Here is a 19,043-nt window from a genome sequence, read left to right as displayed (position 1 = left end):
CATTTGCAAACCAGGGTGAGTGTGCTGGTGGCTGCCAAGTGGGAGTGGCTGCCACTGGAGGAAAGCTCCCAGCTGCATGTGCCATTCCCATTTTCCCTACCCTCCTGGCTGGAAAAAGAGAAGCAGGAGTCATCCTCCCCTTGTTCTCCATCTCTGCTCTTCCTACTTCTTTGTTCCCCAATACTGTACTAGCACAGGCCTTGACCCCTTATCCTTGGAGATACAAAATGGAGCTTTGCCTGCACTGCCAGGAAGCCTCAGATTCCCCCAGAGCACAGGCAGTCCTAGGCAGCACCGGTGCCACTGGAGTAGGTGATGCCCTACGTGAGCATGCTGATGAGGGATTTTGTAAGAGCTACTGCTATAGAGGCGTGTGACCAACTTACAGCAGAACAAAATGCTTCACACAAGCACTGTCCCCTTCTGTGTAGCCACAGTTTTATTATAGTGTAACTTTCATCACCATTCAAACAATTTCCAACCAAGCGAAGGTCTACCAATCCCAGGACTCCTTAGTGATATCCTGGAACAAATAAGGATTGGGTCCAATATCAGTCAGTACACTTAAATTCACCATCATGTTTTATGTTCATACATATGTAAAAGGAAACATTGAGTGAAACTCTGAGCAGGCTTGTCAGGAAACAAAACCACTCCATTAAACCCTTAAGTAAGAGATACTTCTTAGAGACCAACATCACTTTTAGCTCCTCTCTGATCTCTCCAAGTGTATCCACCTCTGATGCCCTTCCTGGTGTGAAACCCCATTGATTCCCTTCTCTGGGATCAGATTCTAGTCTGCACACAAACTGTTGCATAATGATTATTTCCCATTTTAAGTTTCACCCATGAGAAACTGTTAAGAAATAAACAAAGGGGGGAAAAAAAAACTTCCCAAAATACAGTGCAGTTTAAATGTAACAGTAAGAACAAGGAAGAATTCAAAAGATCTTAAATTAAAATTTACCTGTACCTTCTCTGTCTGAATTCTAACCTCCCATGAAGATGCAGCAGCAGGTCTAGCTGCATGTCAGCCTGTTCCCAGGTGGAAACTACCCAAAGAAGCACCATGTCACCTGGGGAGGGTTCTTCCCCCTCCCTATTCACTGGGTTGATTTTTTCACTCCCTTGTTCCACAACTAGTTTAAGTGTGATCCAGTGGAGACTTCCAGTGCCAGCTGTCCCTTGGTACTGGACACCATTACATGTAGTGTTCATTTATGAATGCTCTCGGTCTTGTTTTTGTCCTCTTGATTTTTTTTTTTTTTAATCCTTCACAGATAGAAAATAATCTGAGGATATATGGCATCCAAAGCATCATAGAGTAGGTCCAAATCTCACACTAGAAAGATGAAAATTTCTGAACAGTCCCATTCTGAAATGACTCAGTGAAGCAAAGTGCCTGCAACAACTTCTGTGCAGGAATGTACTGGGAAATTTAAAGGCAGTGGCAGCTCTTTATCATCTCAATGTAGGGAACTACTCAGGATGAGCACAGTTCATCTGACAGAAGCGGTTTTGCAGGTAGCTCTAACTGGAAAATAACCACTAAGGCACAAGAGAATCATTTGAAAGCAGAGAGAATTAATTGTACAGTTGGTATTAACATATGGATGAAACATTGCTTTAAAAGTTCAAACAGCAACTGTCAGCCGAACAAAGTTGGCAGAAGAGTAACAAATGAGTTTTGCAATTGTGCTATTTTTACTATGCAATACCAATACTGTATAAAAGAACAAATGTTGTGTATAAGTTCAATGCCAAACTTAAACCATTGCTAACAGTGTTGTTATGATGCAATTAAAATGTCAACATCATTATTTGCTGAAAAGGATTTTATCCCCCTCCCCAAGCAAGTGTTTTTATTACTGGAGTTTTACTAGGCATGTTTGTGAGACAGAAAGGTGAAGGAATAACCCAACTCAAATATTTAAAAACATTTAACTGTTCTGGCTCATTGACAACTGTATGCTCTCTCTGTGATTTTTTAAAAGCTGCTGACGCCTCATGGAAAAAACTTTGAAAAACATATTATTGAAAAACAATTTTGCCAATGTGTCATATTTTCTGTCTTATCCTTTCTCTTGCTTTTCACTGGTAGAAGAATCCACATGAAAACAGAACCTTGATTCTTTAGGTAGACAGAATTTGGATCTGAGCTCTGCCAAAGCATGTGGGTGTTTGGATCCTGTCCATTAAAGACATTTAACTTCAGATCCAGGTTCAATCTTCAAAGCTCACAAGAAGTGCTGAGATCCAGGATTTTGTTCTGAACCACCCTTGTTACTAAGAAGCTATCTGCTGTCTGTCCTGTCTGTTAAGCTATAGGCTTCTGCTAAGGATCTCATAGGTGGCTACTGCTGTCAACTTTTGCTGCCAAATTATAAGCATCAGGCACTACTGAACATCTGAGAAGGACAGAGAGCCTGAAAAATTAAGGGGGGGAGGAGGGCGGAGGGAATAAAAGGAATTTTCTCTGGTGGTACTGTTGTCTTGAAATAACATAGACTTGGTTTGTGTCTCACACTGGCATAACTTTTGGACTTCAGTGAAATCACACTGACTGAGTACAAACAAAAACCACAGTCTGTATGAAGCTGAAGGGGTTTTTTTCACATTCAGTGTGTTGAAACAACACATTCCAGTGCAGCCATAGAAGCTCCTGCTGCCTTGTAAGCACAGAAAACAGAGATTCACCCCAAATCTCCCACTCTGCAAATTACTGTGAGTGGAAAAGAAGAGCAAGCCAAACTTTCTCAGCTCAAAAAGATGCCAAACTGGACATAATTTCAAAATAGAATCAAATCTCAGTATGGCCTTGGCTCTTTTCCTGATTGAGCTGTGCAGGGCAGAACAATGGAAATGCTAGGTAGGTACCTTCCTTGGGAATATGTAAGAGGGCATACTTTTCATGTGACCTTGCCCCTCTTTTTATGAAAACACTTCTTACTTTCACTGACATTTACCCCAAGGACACTGAAGCAAAGTGAGAGAGGAAAACTAGCATGCACACCACCTGCCTGCTCCAAGAAAAGCTTCTCATCAGTGAATCTACTAACTGGGATATCTGAGGATGACTGACAGAACTGTAAGTGCCCAGGGTTTCTGTTTTATTGTTGCCAAGTCATGAGACAGAACTCACAAACCTTAGGAGAGGACTGCAAAACTAGAATTTTGTGAGGGGTAAGCTGACACCTACCACATGCATTGGGAGAAAGAAGGAAACAGCAGCAGTACATAAAGCAGCCTCCAGATTCCTGAAGTGCCATCATCCACCATCCTCTTACATTGTGTAGTATCCCAGTATTAGACAACTTGTCACACAGGCTTTAAAGGGCTACTTAATTTAACTAGAGAGAGATGAATTTTTTCACAGAACTCCACTCTGAAGAACCAGTGACTAGCAGCAAATTGAAAGATGAAATAGAAAAAAATTACCAACTCTACTTCAAGTTCTCCACTGTCTTGCACTTCATGTGGTCATTTACATCTGGGCAAAATGAATGTGTAACACTTCCAAACCAGAGAAGCAGTAATTTAAACTCACTTTCACTGCATTAGGCAGTGAAGAATCAGGTCCTCTTTTACAAGCAAAATGTCCCTGACAATGAATGATGAGTAAAATACAGGCTGTGTAATTCCACTTGTTTTGGAAAGCAGTCAATTTAGAAAGGTTACCATAAGACAGCAGCAAAAATCTGCCCCTGAACTCCCAACATCTCAAGCCATAGCCTTGTCAATAGTACACAGGGTGCAAAAGATTATGGCCAGCTCAGGCCATTAGTTTCCTTTCTGGGCAGGAATCCCAGCATAACAGATACTTATGCATATTCTGTCCTCATTTTATCTAATTACAAATATCTCTCTAGGGATGGGGAGGGGAGAAGAGGTTTGATCACACGATTTTAGGTCACTTATGCAAGGTCTTGCTGGGATATGCATTGATCCAAAGACTGCTATATTTTAAAAGTTCCAAGAGTCCTATAGTAAGAACAAAAAGATATATGGATAATTTTTTCCTATTTCTATGAGTTTGTGAAACTGACCAGTAGAGAAGGCTTGAATCATGTACTGCTATAAAGCAGCAAGGGGCTTATGGAAATGTTCAAAATGCAAGGACATTGATTAATGAACAATACTATGTTTTCCTAAAGACCATGTGTAAATACATTCTTTCTTTCCTCTATTATACCTAACATATGTATATTTATGTGTTTGCTACACACAGTTTTCTCTGAGTAGGACCAATAACGCTGGAGAAAAATGGAATAAGGTGATTTTAAAAAATCAACTTTATGTTGCTCTTTTGGATTTCTACTTAATGGTTGCAACTCTGGTGAAAGATGCAACATTGTTTCACAGTGATGAAATCTTAAAATTTAGGCATCATTGAATTAAGTAAAAAAACTTAGTATTAAACAGAATCACGCCTGCTTTCCCTATATCCACAGGGCCTAAGTCTTCTGCAATCCAAGAATAGGTACAAAATTGAACAGTACTCATCACCAACACAAAGTACCTCAAACCTGTTCCTTAAGCATGGGAGCAGCAGAATACAGCAGAACATCGGGAATTTCTTTTAGAGAAAAATGCAAGAATTGTTTGAAACTCATATGGAAAGACTGGAAAAGTTAAGAAGTTATTGGCTGAATAATTGCTTTGGAAAAGGACATCAGAATTAAACAGACACCCTTCAGGAGCAGAACACAGTAGCAACAGAATTTTAAAAATGGACCTTAAAGGTCAGGAAGTATAGGGAGCATTGCCAAAGTCAAGAGTTATAACTTGCAAAAGCTTCTAAAAAACAGCAATATTCTTCAGGCATCAAAATAAAACAATCAAAGTTAGTTCAGCTGGTTTGCAGTTAGAATGGTACACAGATTAAATACAATATAGGTACAAGCATACAACTAAAGGAATGCTGTGCTTCACTGGAATGACTGCAGTGGAAGCCACAATGACATTTGTGCAGTCATGGCATAAATTCTGAATCATCTCTGCCCAAGAACTGCAACATGAAACCATACATCTACTAGCAAGTTCTTTAAACAGATACCGCCAATCACAGTTGCTACTACGTTACCAGAGTATAACAAGCACAATAAGATAGTCATTGTTAACTGTTATAGAACACAAGCCTTGGGAATTATTTCAGTAAGGCTAACTGAGCTAGAGTTTTTTAAGTGCAAAACAATCAAGAACCGTCTTGAATAAGGAAACTACAAAAATGCAAAATTGATACCTTGTGACAGAGTAACTTGACATCTTGCTTCCATAAGATACTTCTTAGCTATTTGGACTTCCAGAGAATGTTTCATACAGTAGTATATGAGAAATTACTGAAAATGGAGAATATCAGAATTATTAAAAGAATGGTGAGAAGACTGAAAAACTACTGAAAGAGGGTTGAACACAGAGACAGTGCTGATGAGAAGTTACTTCTGGAGTTCTGGGAGCTGAAATCAGTATTTTCATTAATGGCCTTGGCACAAAAAGTGTGCGTGTTGAGAAAAGCTAGCCACTTACATAAGCTGAAGGGACACCAAGGAAATTAAAAGCATCAGACAAGAAAAATTGGATGGAGTGAATTCAGTATAAACTTCACTTAATAACTTGCAGACCATCATCTCAACGACAGCTGAAAGGACAGAAGAAGAAACATAACAGTATTAGTCTACCACAAGGTAACTATGAACCAGCAGCACAACCACAAACAAATGCAAATGCAAGGTTATCCCAGAAGAGGTAAAAAAGAAAGTTATTGTAGAAGGCAAAACCACGTGGAACAAAGTACAACTCTGTCTACTCACACTCAAGAAAGCTGAATGCGAGTAATCCAAGCTGGAGTAGAGACAACAAAGACATTAAATACTTCAGTGACCAAAGAAAAGGAAAAGATAGCACAGACAGGCTAGTATATCAAAACAAAGACTGACAGGGCTTATAACAGTGTTACACAAATGCACAAGTCATAGTGGAGAGGAAGACATGGAAGGAGCAATAGTATTTGAACTAACAACTCCATGCTGGCACCAGAACAAATGGGAATAAACTGGTCACAAGTAGGGCTAGGCTAGGGATTAAAATGCTATTTCCAGCCACCAGAGCAGTGGGTTCTGGAACGCTCCCAAGAGGAGTAATGGGAACAAACAGTCCAAGTGGGGATTTAAGACAAGGACTTTTCAGTTTATGAAAGAGATTATCTGACATGGTACCAGAGAACTGGACATAAGACCCAGGAACCCTTCTTTAAACCTACATTTCCATTAACTGAGGCACTGTGGCCAATTTAGTCTTTGTCTTCTTGTCTGAAAGTGCCCGCACAGGACCCAATTAGTGGCAACTAGGATGGCAGCCTTTATGATATAGGTACCTATGGAAACAGAACTAGGCTCACCCATATGCTCAAGAGAAAAAGCATAGACTCTTGCTTTAATAAGCACTCTAGCCCAACCTGACCTTTGATCATAGCACAACATGCAAGGAAATCATGTTCAAGGCACTCATGGCCCCTTAGGTGCTTTGCCAAGGGACCACTAGTGCCAACATCCAAACCGTTCTTCCAGAGCTGGGTGCAGAACTCCCTTCAAAGGTAGCCTACATCAATACCCAGGGCTGAGCATCTCCCAGACACTCCAGCCTCTGAGAACTCACTGCTCTTTCATGAAATCCTGTTAGCCAAGTACTCAGAGGAGAACTCTGCACTGCAGGTGCTGCCTGGAACAACCACACAAGAACTACTGGCCAGCTTAACGAGGCCTTTTGGACAAGCAAAATTAAAACCCAAGGGAGGCAAAATGACAGAAGGCAAAAGAAATATCCAGGCTTAGCAGAATCTCCTCACACTAAGACTGAAATTTTCATGCAGCTTTGGGCCCTGTTGTAAAAAGCAGTACTTATAAAGACAAAAGCAATAGGTCAAACTCCTGCAGCTCTGAAAAGAGATGCATTGGAGGGAAAAAACCTGAGAGGTTCTGATTGATAACCATGCTTGAGGGAAGATGCTCAAGGAAAACTGCTGCAGCAAAGGCTGCAGGGAGTTACTCCTTCAAAACCCTGCTGCAGCAGAAAAGGCACATGTGGCTGCTAGAGTAGGAGATGGACATGGTCAATTGACTGGGAAAGTTTAGCAGAGATTAAATTATTGCAAAAAGTTCAGAGCCCAGGCGTGCAATTCTGTTACCAAGGGAAGGAATTCGGCTGGAATTGCAATCCATTTTCAGGTCAGAGCCTTTCCCAAAGGCAGAGTGCTCACCCCTCATCTGTTCCTCTTCTTCTATTCTGAGGGGTGCATGGAGGAGAAGGTAGCTGAAAACAGCAGCCTGGGAAATACATTGTCCTTTGAGAGCCAGCCAGGTTTCAACTTTGCATGGTGAGTGTGTTTTGCAGTGAGGAATTCAGAAGACGTGTCAGGAGACAGCCTCTTCTAACCCTAGAACTTTGTGGATAAGTTAGTTGTGGAAACAAAACGAGAAAGTTAATATAGGGGAGAAGGGAATTTACTTTCAGATCTCAGCAGAATGAGTACCTGAACCAGATATGTTTGCAATCTGGTCAGATGAGAATGCCAGGAGTTAGTTACTGTGGAATCGCAGCAACAACACATAAAAACATAAATTCAAACAACTATTTTTTTCAAGTAATGCTGACTGCAGGAGAAGATAGGAAAGATACAAACACAAACCACAGACCAGATGACACAGATGATCTTACACGGTGATATGCTGCCAACATTTGGATAAGCAGCACCCACCACTGTATTCCTTTCAGCTGGTGTCTCTGTTTCCTCGGTAAGGGAGGACTAGATCTGGGAACTTCCTAATTTCCTCTGCCATTGTAACAAAGGGGCTTCAAATACACTTTAAATACACATTTACAAGCAGCCACATAAAACTGTTCTCACAGGGATGACTTGGAAATCATACTGAACAGACTGGTGCACAGCATTTATGTTTTGAAATGCAAAAGTAGTTGCCACTTGGTTCACTTCCATGGTAAAGTCTTTGTATACCAAAAATGCCTTTATCACCTCTGGTCATAAATCACTGCCATTAAGGATGGTATAACTATAACTTTTGGTGAACTTCTTCCATCAGAACCAGGCAGGCAGTCTTAACTCACGTTCCCACTCCTCAGTTTGGTCATGAAAGTGCTAACAAGGAAGGATTCCCACTCACCTTCAAAGCATCACTCTTATGCTCAACACCAAAAGCAAAGCAACATTGAGTCAATGGCTGATAGTGTGACTAGTGTGACCATCACCAGGTCAAACAGTGCATGCCATTCTTCCCACAGAATAATGGAGGAAATTACACCACAAAAGAGACTTTGATGCTTAATTAAAGCATGATTATAAAGCATTTTTCTGGCACAAAAGTGATACATACTTTACATTGCAAGTAACATACTTTTTCTAATTATTTCATGATGGAATCTCCTGAAATCCTCATTGTAGGCTACACAAAGAGGAAATTCCAGGTGGGAGAAATTTTATATTGTTGCTTTCTGCTCAGTTCGAAGAAATTTCACTTGGTAGAGCTACTCACAGAAGGCCAAGCTAGACTTTTGCAGGTAAAGAGATGTTATTCTTAACATAAGAAGTTAACTACATTTTAGCAACATTCCAGCTAATCAGGCTGAGAAGTCACTAGAGTTAAACCTAACTGTGACAATGAGTTCATGAGTTATGTCATAAAACAAGTCAGGGGGCTGATTTAATTTAGTAGGCACTCATCTGCCATGCTGCAACCACAAAACAAAGCTGCCTCTCCCTGTGCATAGAGGCAAGTCACTGAAATGAGTGTTGCTCCAAGACAGCCCCAAAATGCATCACCTCATAATCCCCATCCGCCTCCAAAACACTCAGGTAGATCATAGAGAGTCCATCCTTCCAGTCCAGAAGCCATTAAAGCCTCTCTTCCTCATCCTCTATGAGGGACCTGAAACAAACCTTTCATTTTGGGAAATGACTCAGGAAGAGCATGTGAGGAAGCAGAGCAACAAACAACACATAAGGCGGATATAAATCCAGATAAAGTATTATAATCATTAAAGGGTTGCTGCTCCCTGAAGGTTGGCAAAACGAAGAGAGTTAATTAAAAGCAATCTCCACACAGTGCTGAGCCAGCCTGCGCTGATAAATCAGCAGCCAGGACTGCACTCATAGAGGTCAATGGGGGAAAGAGGTTGGGAGGCAGGGGAAAGCAAGGAGAAGATAAAACATTTAGCTGAGACTACTGACAAAAACAAATTGGATCTGGTGACAGAAAAAGGAGAAGAGTGTTCAAAGTATTTCCCCCACCAACACTATTTTGTTAGATTTCTACCTCAGGAATGCCTGTTTGCCACCAACGTAACACCAGTAACCCGACTGAGTTCCCATTCATTTGCATCAGCACAGGAGGAGAGAGAAGCAAGAAGCCTTTGGGGCCCCATCCTGCCTGTGGAGGTATTAACATCACTTTCATCCACATGCCATTAGATCACTGAAGGGTAACATCACCAGCATTAATAGAAACATCATTTTTGGAGGAGCAGATCCTAAAAATTAAAGGATCAGTCAGATATGATGAAGCAGTAAAAGTTCCCATCACCAACCCTCACCTCACATCTCACATACCTCTTAATTTGTAATACCCCAGCTATAAAAAGTACTAATCTCTGAATTAAAATTGTGATCATGATTTAATCCACATTTCACATTAATAGGTTAAGGTTCATTTTAGTTAATGAACTAAAAACTTTGAGGATAAACAATCCCTAGCAAACACAAAAACCTACAATCTTCAAAGTAGCTTTTAGTAGTTCAGAAAAAGAAGGCAAAAGCAGTCAGGGTAAGCTTGTAGATACAGGTGGGTTCATGATGTGATTTCTGATACTGGACACTGGGTAGTGATTTTTCTGAATACTCAGGAGAGCAGCCTCACACACAATGCCCACCAAAGGAGTTTAGCAGTAAAACAGCTTTATGAGCCACTGTTTCCATTATTCTTTATTCAAACTACACAGGTTTTGAAGTAATCATAAAAATAAAATATATTTGTCCCCATCATTGACTAAACACAGTCTTTTAGGAAACAATATTGAGACCAAAATACTTAAGCAGTCACAAATCCATGGATTACTTTCTTCAAAACTGTTCTTGAAATGGAAGTGGAACGAAAATATAGACATGACTTTTCCCTTGAAGAAATAATACTAACTTCGTGTCTCCACAATAGAGACACTTTGTGTCTCTTTCACAGTGTTCACTGGATAGTGAATTATCTGGGCTGTACCTCCAGCCATTATCATTTTTCTCCCAACTCTCTGAGTAGTCACATTAGGTTGTAGATCCACAGGAATACTAGAAACTCCAAGGTTCCTAGAAGCAGACCAAAAACTTCAGAAGCCTGTGACACAAAGCACTGAACTGGTGTTCACTTACTCTTCCAAAACATGAAAAGCACCAAAACATTTTCAAGAGGGAATTTTGTTCCAACAGCCATAATTTATCTTCCTGTGGCTCTCTTGAAGCCAACTCAAAGCATAAAAGCAGCATAAGCACTGTACTTTGCATTTTGGCAGAAGTAGCATGCCCACATCTGATCAGATCAAATCAGCCCTGCCAGATGATGCGGTAGGGCAGGCTGAAATTAACCAACTCAGGGCATGGCCTTATCTCACTGCTCTGCACCTGATTTTCTTTGCACTGTCCAATCTATCTAGATTTTTGAGAACTAAAAGGCAGGAAGCATTAAACCATATGTTGGTAGAAAAGTTAGCACAATGTCTTAACAAAGGCTTTGTATATTGTACCACAAGGAATCTGAGCAAAAACAAGGGAGAGAAACTATAAGTTACATAGAGTTCCTTTCTTTTGCATACTAAAATTTCATATATGTTACTGTTGGAATTTTACTTTCATTTATGAAAATTATCAGAAAGTAAGGAGAAATTTATCAGATTAATAGAACTCACGGTTTTGTATGAATGGAGACATGATCCTCAGAATGGATCGGTTTTGTCACAACAGACTGTGACATTGAATATCACTTCCAGCCTGTCTCACCAGAAGAACACTAATGTAGTCAGTGTCCCCATCAACACCTGAGTAGGAGACTCTCTCTTAGCTACAGCTCAGCAGGACATGAAATTAATGCATCAGGATTTGGCAAGCACACGCTGCTGATCACAGCCACCCAGTGCACACTCATCAGTACCCGTCCCTCCCCTGCTCTTGCTGCTCCACTGGCTCCCTGTGCAGCCTCCACTCAGACAAGGCTGGAGTGCCAGGAAAACCTTCCATGTGGCTGGAATCGTAACTCTCTGACCACACCCGGCTCAGGCAGCTAACCTGGAAACTGAGACACGTGCTGCCATACTCCTGCTATTCGCACACTGGAGAGGATGCTGCTGCGAGAGGGGTATCTGCCAGCAGCCGTTGAGACACTGCATTATTCTTTTCTGAGACATCTGCTGGGAATCTGTGGTTAAAATATGCTCTTCTGGGAAATAAACCATATATAACAATTTTTTAAAAAGTATCATGCTTTGAATAATTTAGGCTATTAAAGATAAATAGGGATTCTAAATTTTCGGCATTCAAGCATTCACTTACAATATTTGTGTTACATGTCACTCAGTTTGGACAGTAAAAACACATTGAGCAGTTTTCTTCTTTCTTTTGAAATAAGAAAGAAGAAAACCACTTTCCACTTCTTATGCACTTGTCCAGCATATATGGCTTTGTTCCACAAACTGAAAAATAAAAGTATTTCTAAAGTATGATTCCTTTTAGATTGTGTTGATGAGATAACTTTCCCTTTAAGAAACAAACCAGTGCAAAAACTGAGACCTTCACTAAGGAAGTGATTAACACTCCTCTGTCTCTGCATCCTGGGCAAAATTGCCAGGCAAAGCCAGAAGAGCAGCACAGTCCTAATGAAGCCCTCAGAACAGGCCTCAAGCAACATTGCCTTGGTGCTGCTTGTCTGCACATGGGAGTATGTCACCCCAGACAGGGAAACCTCAGATCAGAGGTTGGTCTCTCCAAGGGAAAAAAACATCAACTCCCGGAACAGATTCATTCCACTCCTACCAGTCCTCAGGGATAAACAATACAGGAATGGTTCTTGCTCAAGGCAACATCACATACAGACAACACAGTGATGAGCTCAGAATAAATACCAAGATTGTAAAATTGATCTACTGAGCAAAGAAATTCAGCTCTGACATGAAAGACAAACCAGAGTGAGAAAATTCCAGATTCGGCAAATTACAACACTAAAAGAAGGTTTATTCCCAGCCAGTGGGGCTTTGGAATGCCTCATTTCAGGACAGAAGAGGTGCAGCCAACTGTCATAAGCTGTAGAAGACAGACACACAAGACGGACAAAGTCTGCTCTTGAGAGCAACCTTCAAATACCATGCTTCCAGTTTTAGGAAAGCAGAGGAGGAAATCAATTTTCATTAGGCTCCACAAAGGATGAGCCACACGACCTTCCCCATGACTCAGACTGACACAGATCCCCACTTTGTTCTGCGTACCTGACCTCCGCGTAAAGTATTCCCACTCGGACACTGTGAGTCCTGGCGAATGGGTATCATGCATCCAGCCCATTGGACAAGTGCTTACCTTGAAACTATAACACCCTCCAAAAAATCATACCTTTAGGCCTCTGTAGCACAACCCAGATAGTTCAATATTGCTTTCACACACCAGAAATAATATGTTTTAAAAACTTTTTCTTCAGTGGCAATTTTGAGATACAACCTCCATCCATCCACACATCTAGACAGACTGTGAAAGACTGAAAGACCAACAAAACAAAATTACAAAAGCACTGCAACAACTAATCATGCATAAGTGACTGGTGGAATCAGACATAACACTGTAACAAGCAACATGCCATTTATCAGAGCCTCTCATTTTCAAAACCAGTGTATCCTCAGGTCTTCTTAACTTTCTGCCTTCCAAGTACTTTGGTTTTATGCTTATATTTCCTCATGTAAACACAGTAACATTCATCCCATTTTCTCTGAAAGTTGCTGCTGAGATATTAGAAAATACAGTTTTCATGTGAACAACGGTTTTCATTTGAAGTGTGTCACGTTAGGGCTCATTTATGTTTTTAAGTAACATCAGAGCCACACTGGAATTGCTGTAGAGATTTTGGTACATGGTTTAATGTGTCCACCAAACTCTGTTCTGTTAAGCAGAAGAAAATTCCCTTTTGCAAGGCCACATTAAAATCACCTCCACATCACTTGTAAACACTGAACTGGCAACCTAACTGTCTATTTTACTGCTTCCACCTGCTGAAAGCAGCACTGCATAATACACTTTCACTTTAATATTAAAATCAGCAACCAGATGCTTATGCAACAATGTCCACAAAAAAAAAAAAAATCAGTCTTCATAAGCACTTAATCAGGACATAGGGCTGTTTCAGGGATGTATAATGGGATACAGGACCTTCCAGTTAAGAGTCCCCAGCCTGAGTGCAAGCCAGAGTAATCACTAATGAAATACTCTTGCCATCCAAGACCCCAAGACCCACACTGGTCTCTTGCCAATGTGAAACAGGGATGTGAACACAGACCACTTCCTCACAGGTGTCTCATGACACGAATTCATCATCACAAGGAAGGTCATTTGGCAGCCCAAAGGTCGAAGTTGGCTATCAAGGCAATTTTATCTGAGAAGGTACAGCAATAGAAAACCCAACTGCGCCTGTGTGTTTGCAGTGGGAATGCAGAGACAGAACAGGCCTGGCAGGATCAGCTCCATGCTGTAGATGTGGCGCTGTGCACACAAATCTATGATGATCTGCTCCCCAAACACCTGGCAGAGAATAAGTGATCCCAAGTCCGTCAGAGTTATCCAACAAGGCAGTCAGCATGGAAGTGAGCTAGCCTAGCAGCTGAGCCTGAGTTAGCTTCTTTTGTCCCAGAGGCTGCCCTGAGCAAAAGGGAGAGCACTGACACTGCTAAACTCCTGGGAGGAAACAGCCCTCTGGTGAGTGCCCAGGCAGAGCGCTATACAGCATGGGGGATCTCGCATGCTGAAATGGCAACAACATAACCCATGTTCCACTTAGTGTGTTTAATTGACAACCTGAAATAAAAGTCATTTGTGGGAGTAAAGACAGAGAAGGGGTGGGAGGAAACCAGCTCGGCTTCTAGACAAGACTGTGTAAATTACAAGGTCTTAATTACATTAAGTGCATTATGGTACCATATGCACATCACTAATAAGGCAGAGATGGAGGAAATGGGACTAAATGCTAAAACTGGAAGTTGAATGCCTGCATTTTATACTTCATCTTTTAGAGAGATTCTGAACCACTTTGTCCTAGTTTAGCCATCCATAAAACAAAGGCAATAATCCTTTCTTCACAGGGGCGTTGAGAGGTTTAATTAATTAATGTTTACAAAGTCCACTGAGATTTCTGACTGACATCTGAAGTAATTCAGAATACTTTCTAAATGCATTTGTTTCTTCTACTGCACCACTCAAATGTCTTCATATTAAAATATCCAAAGGAGAAGAACATGGAAACAAAATATATGGAGATACACACACAAACTAGTGGAGAAAAAAACCATCAACAACAACTTCAGCACTTCAAATCCACTTCTGTCCCATCAAAGCTGTCAGAATGCTGCCATTGCTACAGATGAAGAAGCATGTGCTTGTCCAAACACCTGCTATCTTTACCTTGCAGATCTGTTAAACTTAGATCTCAGATATTTTTGTCTGTAGCACCGTGTTGGTAAACAACAAGCTAATAAATGGCAGAAATAACAGACAGTCATGTCAGGCTGACTGGTTCACCAGAAGAAGTGAAGGGGAGGAGAGCAAAGGGAAGAAAGCACCAAAAGAGAACCAGAAAGTGACAGAGAAAGAGGCAAGTTGAGTAGAGAGAAACCAATCATTAATAAAGGACTCCAGGCACTGAGCTGTTCCATGAAATGCATTCCCACAGATGCTCAGGTACTGGAATACATTATTCAGAGAGACTAGTCTAGCATGAACAAGGCCACATGTGTGTCCAAGTGCCAGAGACAAACTGAATATTTGACAAACACACAAGGAGCTGCTTGATACCTGAGCCCGGATTTCTCAGTCCCTACACTGTCCCCCATTTCGGAGCAAAACCTTTGTGTGGCCGGTTTCTGTAGGGGGCGTTTGTGGGTTCTGAGATACAATCAAAACGCAGACAGAGGAAATGCAAATGTCATTCAGCTCCCGTTCATTGTCAGGAAGGACACATGAGGATAAAACACTGTGCACTGCATCTCTCCCCTATTATGTGTCCTACTGCTTTTGTCCTAATTTATCCCATGCATAATTTATTTACATGTGTATTGTTTCCCGATCAGCAACTTTAAAGAATAAGTGAAAATTATAAAATGTTTTATTAAACAAGTTGTCAACAAAATTACAGATGGTGTCAGACAGTCAGTACCAATTCTGCTTCCTCCACATAGCCTTAGTACTTTCAAGGCACAAGAGAAAAGCGAAACCAGCACTTGATGGCTATTGTTTCCTCCTCTCACACCCCCCAGGGGCGAGGGGAGGAGAAGGGAGCTAATTATAAATGGCCTTATCCTGTCCTCCCCGACTTCAGCAGCAGCGGGATCGGGCCCCGATTCATTTCGGCACAAGCAGCCCTTCGGCAGGATCCGCCGCGGCTGCCGGGATCCCCACGGTGCCACGAAGTGCGAGGCGAGGCGGCAAGGTCCCGTCCGCCGGCGGAGCGGGGGCCGTGGCCGCTCCTGGGAGCTCCCCGCCTCCCCCCGGCGCTGTCCCCAGCGGCCACCGAGCCCGGGCTTCCCCGCTACCGGCACTAGCCGCGATCGGCGCGCACATCCGCGGTGCTCCGTGCCCAGGTGCAAAGCCGGGCGGCGCGGCCCCGGGGTGCGCTGCCGGCGCCCGGGCAGCGCCCGGCGGCCGGGAGGGGCACGGGGAGAAATCGCTGTCGCCTGCACAAGCGTCAAACCGGCCGTCGAACGGCGGGGGGGAACGCTGCCTGTGCCGCGCGGTTTTCAGAGCGCGTTCAGTCCCTCGGCACCCACCCATGAGGACACTCGGACTTCTCTGATTAAGCCCCTGCAACTGCGCTCCCCTCTCCCCGCGGATTTTTATATCCGAGAGGGCGAGTAAATGAAAGCAAAGGTTTTTCTGCCAGGACGGAGCAGGAGAGCCAGGAGAGCTGATAAACATGTCAGCACCCCTTCCCAGCTCGAGGCTTTCCTTTCGCTCCGGATCGCAGAGAGACAGCGGCAGAAATCCCTGGAAAAACCTTCAAGTGTTTTTCCAACTCCAGCCGGAGAGACTCGAGCCGGGAAAAAAAAAAAAAAAAAAAAAAAAGAAAAAAAGAAAAAAAAGAAAAAACCTCGCAGCCCTAATTTCATCTCACAAAACTCAAAGGTATAAAAACACCCACTCAGCGCAGCCAGAAAGTGCAAGCGAAGCGTCACCGCCAGGTACTCTGCTTCCCTGCTTTACTAGCAAGAGCGCTGCCCCCGTTAGCAGGGAAGTCGTTTGAAAAAGGTTAAGATAGCTCCGCTCCCCACATACGGTGCCAAATCCCACTCTCCCTAATGCCTTCGGGGATTAGCGGCGTGCGCTGCAGACCACAAGGAAAATAAAGGACGCGATCCAGAAGACTACAACCGGCTCCCGCGGTGCTCCTCAGAAATCAGCCTTATTTCCAGATCGGGAACCTCGGAATACCTCCGCAGCAGAAGCACCTGCCCCCTCCCTCTCTGAAGCCGGGGTCAGACCCCGTCCGTACAGCCCTCGGCGGCTTGTGCCCGCTCCCAAGATGGAAACACAATCAACTCTCTTTGCCACTTTGAAAAGCGAAAGCCTGTCATATGCAAAACAGATCTCCGGACTTCCTGCCCAAAATCAGCGACCGGCAGTCCCGAGTCATTCATTTCACCCGAGTCTGCTTCCCTGCCTCGCCTCCTCGCTCCCTCTCCTGCAGGAGCGCCGAGGCGTACCGGCAGAGCCCCCGCCGCCCCGCTTTCCGACCGCCCAGCCGAGAAGCGAGGGGGGTTTCTTCCTCAAGACATCCCAACTCCCCAAAGATTTGCGGAGGCAACTCCGAGCCGCGGTGGGAGCGCGGAGGCACCGCGCACCGAGCGCCCCCGCGGGCCGGTCCGTGCCCCGCCGAGCGCGGTGGCGGGGCCAGCCCGCCGGGGCAGCGGGGGCAGGACGCTGTCAAGTGCGCGCACCCCCGCGGGACGCGGCCGCCGCCGACCCCGCGCTGAGCCCCGGGAGCGCCGGGCGGGCTCCTCGCCGCCGCCCCCCGGCCCGCCGCCCCCCGCCCCGCGCCCGGGCGCCAATTAACCCGACAATTTTTTCCTCGTTAATTTCGGCGCGAGCCGCGGGGATGTGTTGCACAAAAAACGAGCGAGTCGCTGGGGCAGAAAGGAGGGCGGGAGGAGGGACCCGCCGAGAGGCTGCCGGCACCCGGCTCCGGCTGGCAGCCGGCGCCGGAAAGGCGCCTTTTTTCATATTTAAACCACGCGGAATATGTACATTTTTGATTCCTACTTACGCTTTCAGGGGGTTGTGAATGACAGTCGCCATTTTGCTACAATGTAACAGAATATTGTGTCTCGGAGTTCTAAAGGTTCGCTCAGGGGAAGCGGCCAGCCAATGGCAGCGCGGCATACCGGCCCGCCGGCCAATGGCGCGGCGGGGGCGGGGCCGGGGCGCTGCTAGTTATTAGGGGAGCTGTCAAAGCCCAGAGGTCACTCCCTCTCCCTGGAACTGGCGGCGAGCAGGTCTTAAAGGGGCAGCGCCGCCGCCGGGGCCGCCGCCGCGCCGGGGGGCACCCCGGGTTCCAGCGGGGCACTTCCCCGCCGCGCTCCGGGCCCAGGTCGAACGCGCCGCGCCGGGAAAGGGGAAGCCGGGCTCGCTCCTCGTCCCCTCGCACCGCCGCCGCTGCGCCCCCGTTTCCCAGGCGGCTTGCCCCGCCGGGAGAACGAGCCCGTGCCGCCCGCTCGCTCCGCACGCCGCCCGGCAGCGTCCCTCCGGCGCGGCTTCCCTTTCTGCACAGCCGCGCTCCCCGCCAGGTCTCCGTGAGCCGCCGGTTCTGGCAGCGGCTTCAGGGCAGCGCCGCTCCCCCTCCCCCAGGAATTTCCCTCTCCCTGTCAGTCATCCCGGCCCGCAGCCCCTGCGCCCTTACATAACGCGCGGCGGCCGGACCGCCCGGCCGGCCCTGCACAGCCCCGCTCCTCTCTCCCGCAGAGCAACTTCTGGCGCGCCGGGAGCCGGGCCCCCGTCTCCGTCCGGCACAAGGAGCCGCGGGGGGAAGAGCCCTGACCCGTGTTTCACCGGACATGCAGCCCTGCGATGAGACAGAGGGCGGAGGCTGGACCCCGGAGCGCGGCAGGGAGCAGCAGGCAGAGCCCATTCCTGGGGAGGCAGCGAACTCCAGGAAGCCTGGGTTTACCTGCAGCTAATTAAAGGAACTTGCGAATGAATTATGGAGCATGACCCAAGTGATTTAAGAGGTGTCAATCCTGATCTCACTCTCAGATCCTGATCTCACTCTCAGAAGTAAACTCACTGAAGTTCACTAAATTGTTCCAGTGTAAATTAGGTGCCAACAAGAGCAGAATCAAACAAAGAAGTTTTTTACTTGTCTGATAGTAATAGTCAGGACTTGTCTGATAGTCAGCTTTGTCATCTCATACTTTTCTCCCACTCTCAAAGGTCTCGTCTCTCTTCAGGCATCCTCTATCCTTCTAAAAACCACAAACAAGCACCATCAAAACCCAAGCCTCCATTCCCATTCTTTGCATCTATACATTCAGAAGAAACTCAATTAAAGATAATTAAAACACAATACTGTCAAAGCAGTAAAAATGAGGAAACTAGAAAAACCTTTTCATTCACAACTTACTGAAAAACAGAATGGAAGTACTGATGTTTGTGAGATGTTACCAGAAGCAGAAATAGCAGTCTTCCTGGGCTGAACTTGTAAAAGCAAAGACAACCAAAATCTCTCTTGCTCCTCAACTACTTTACAAAATAAAAC

General features: G+C 44.8%; 1 protein-coding gene across 10 annotated transcripts in view; it reads right to left on the bottom strand.

Moving 5' to 3' along the window:
• DPF3 (double PHD fingers 3) overlaps positions 1 to 17,713 on the bottom strand; it is a 167,391-nt gene extending 149,678 nt beyond the window's left edge. For 6 of the 10 annotated variants that reach the window (XR_005256987.1, XR_005256988.1, XR_005256986.1 and 3 more), the window contains exon 1: positions 17,556 to 17,699. Coding sequence is in view for 5 of the 10 variants with exons in the window: in XM_038136990.1 (XP_037992918.1) it covers positions 17,556 to 17,671 (116 nt within the window). In the remaining 5 variants the exon portion in view is untranslated. Of the gene's footprint in view, positions 1 to 5,242; positions 5,340 to 17,555 lie in introns of all 10 variants that reach the window. The other 4 variants (XM_038136992.1, XM_038136989.1, XM_038136988.1 and 1 more) reach the window with 4 other exon arrangements.
• Positions 17,714 to 19,043: the final 1,330 nt, after the last annotated feature.

The sequence above is a fragment of the Motacilla alba genome, chromosome 5, assembly GCF_015832195.1.
Source record: "Motacilla alba alba isolate MOTALB_02 chromosome 5, Motacilla_alba_V1.0_pri, whole genome shotgun sequence".
NCBI lineage: Eukaryota > Metazoa > Chordata > Aves > Passeriformes > Motacillidae > Motacilla > Motacilla alba.
This window is presented reverse-complemented; position numbering and strand designations above follow the sequence as displayed.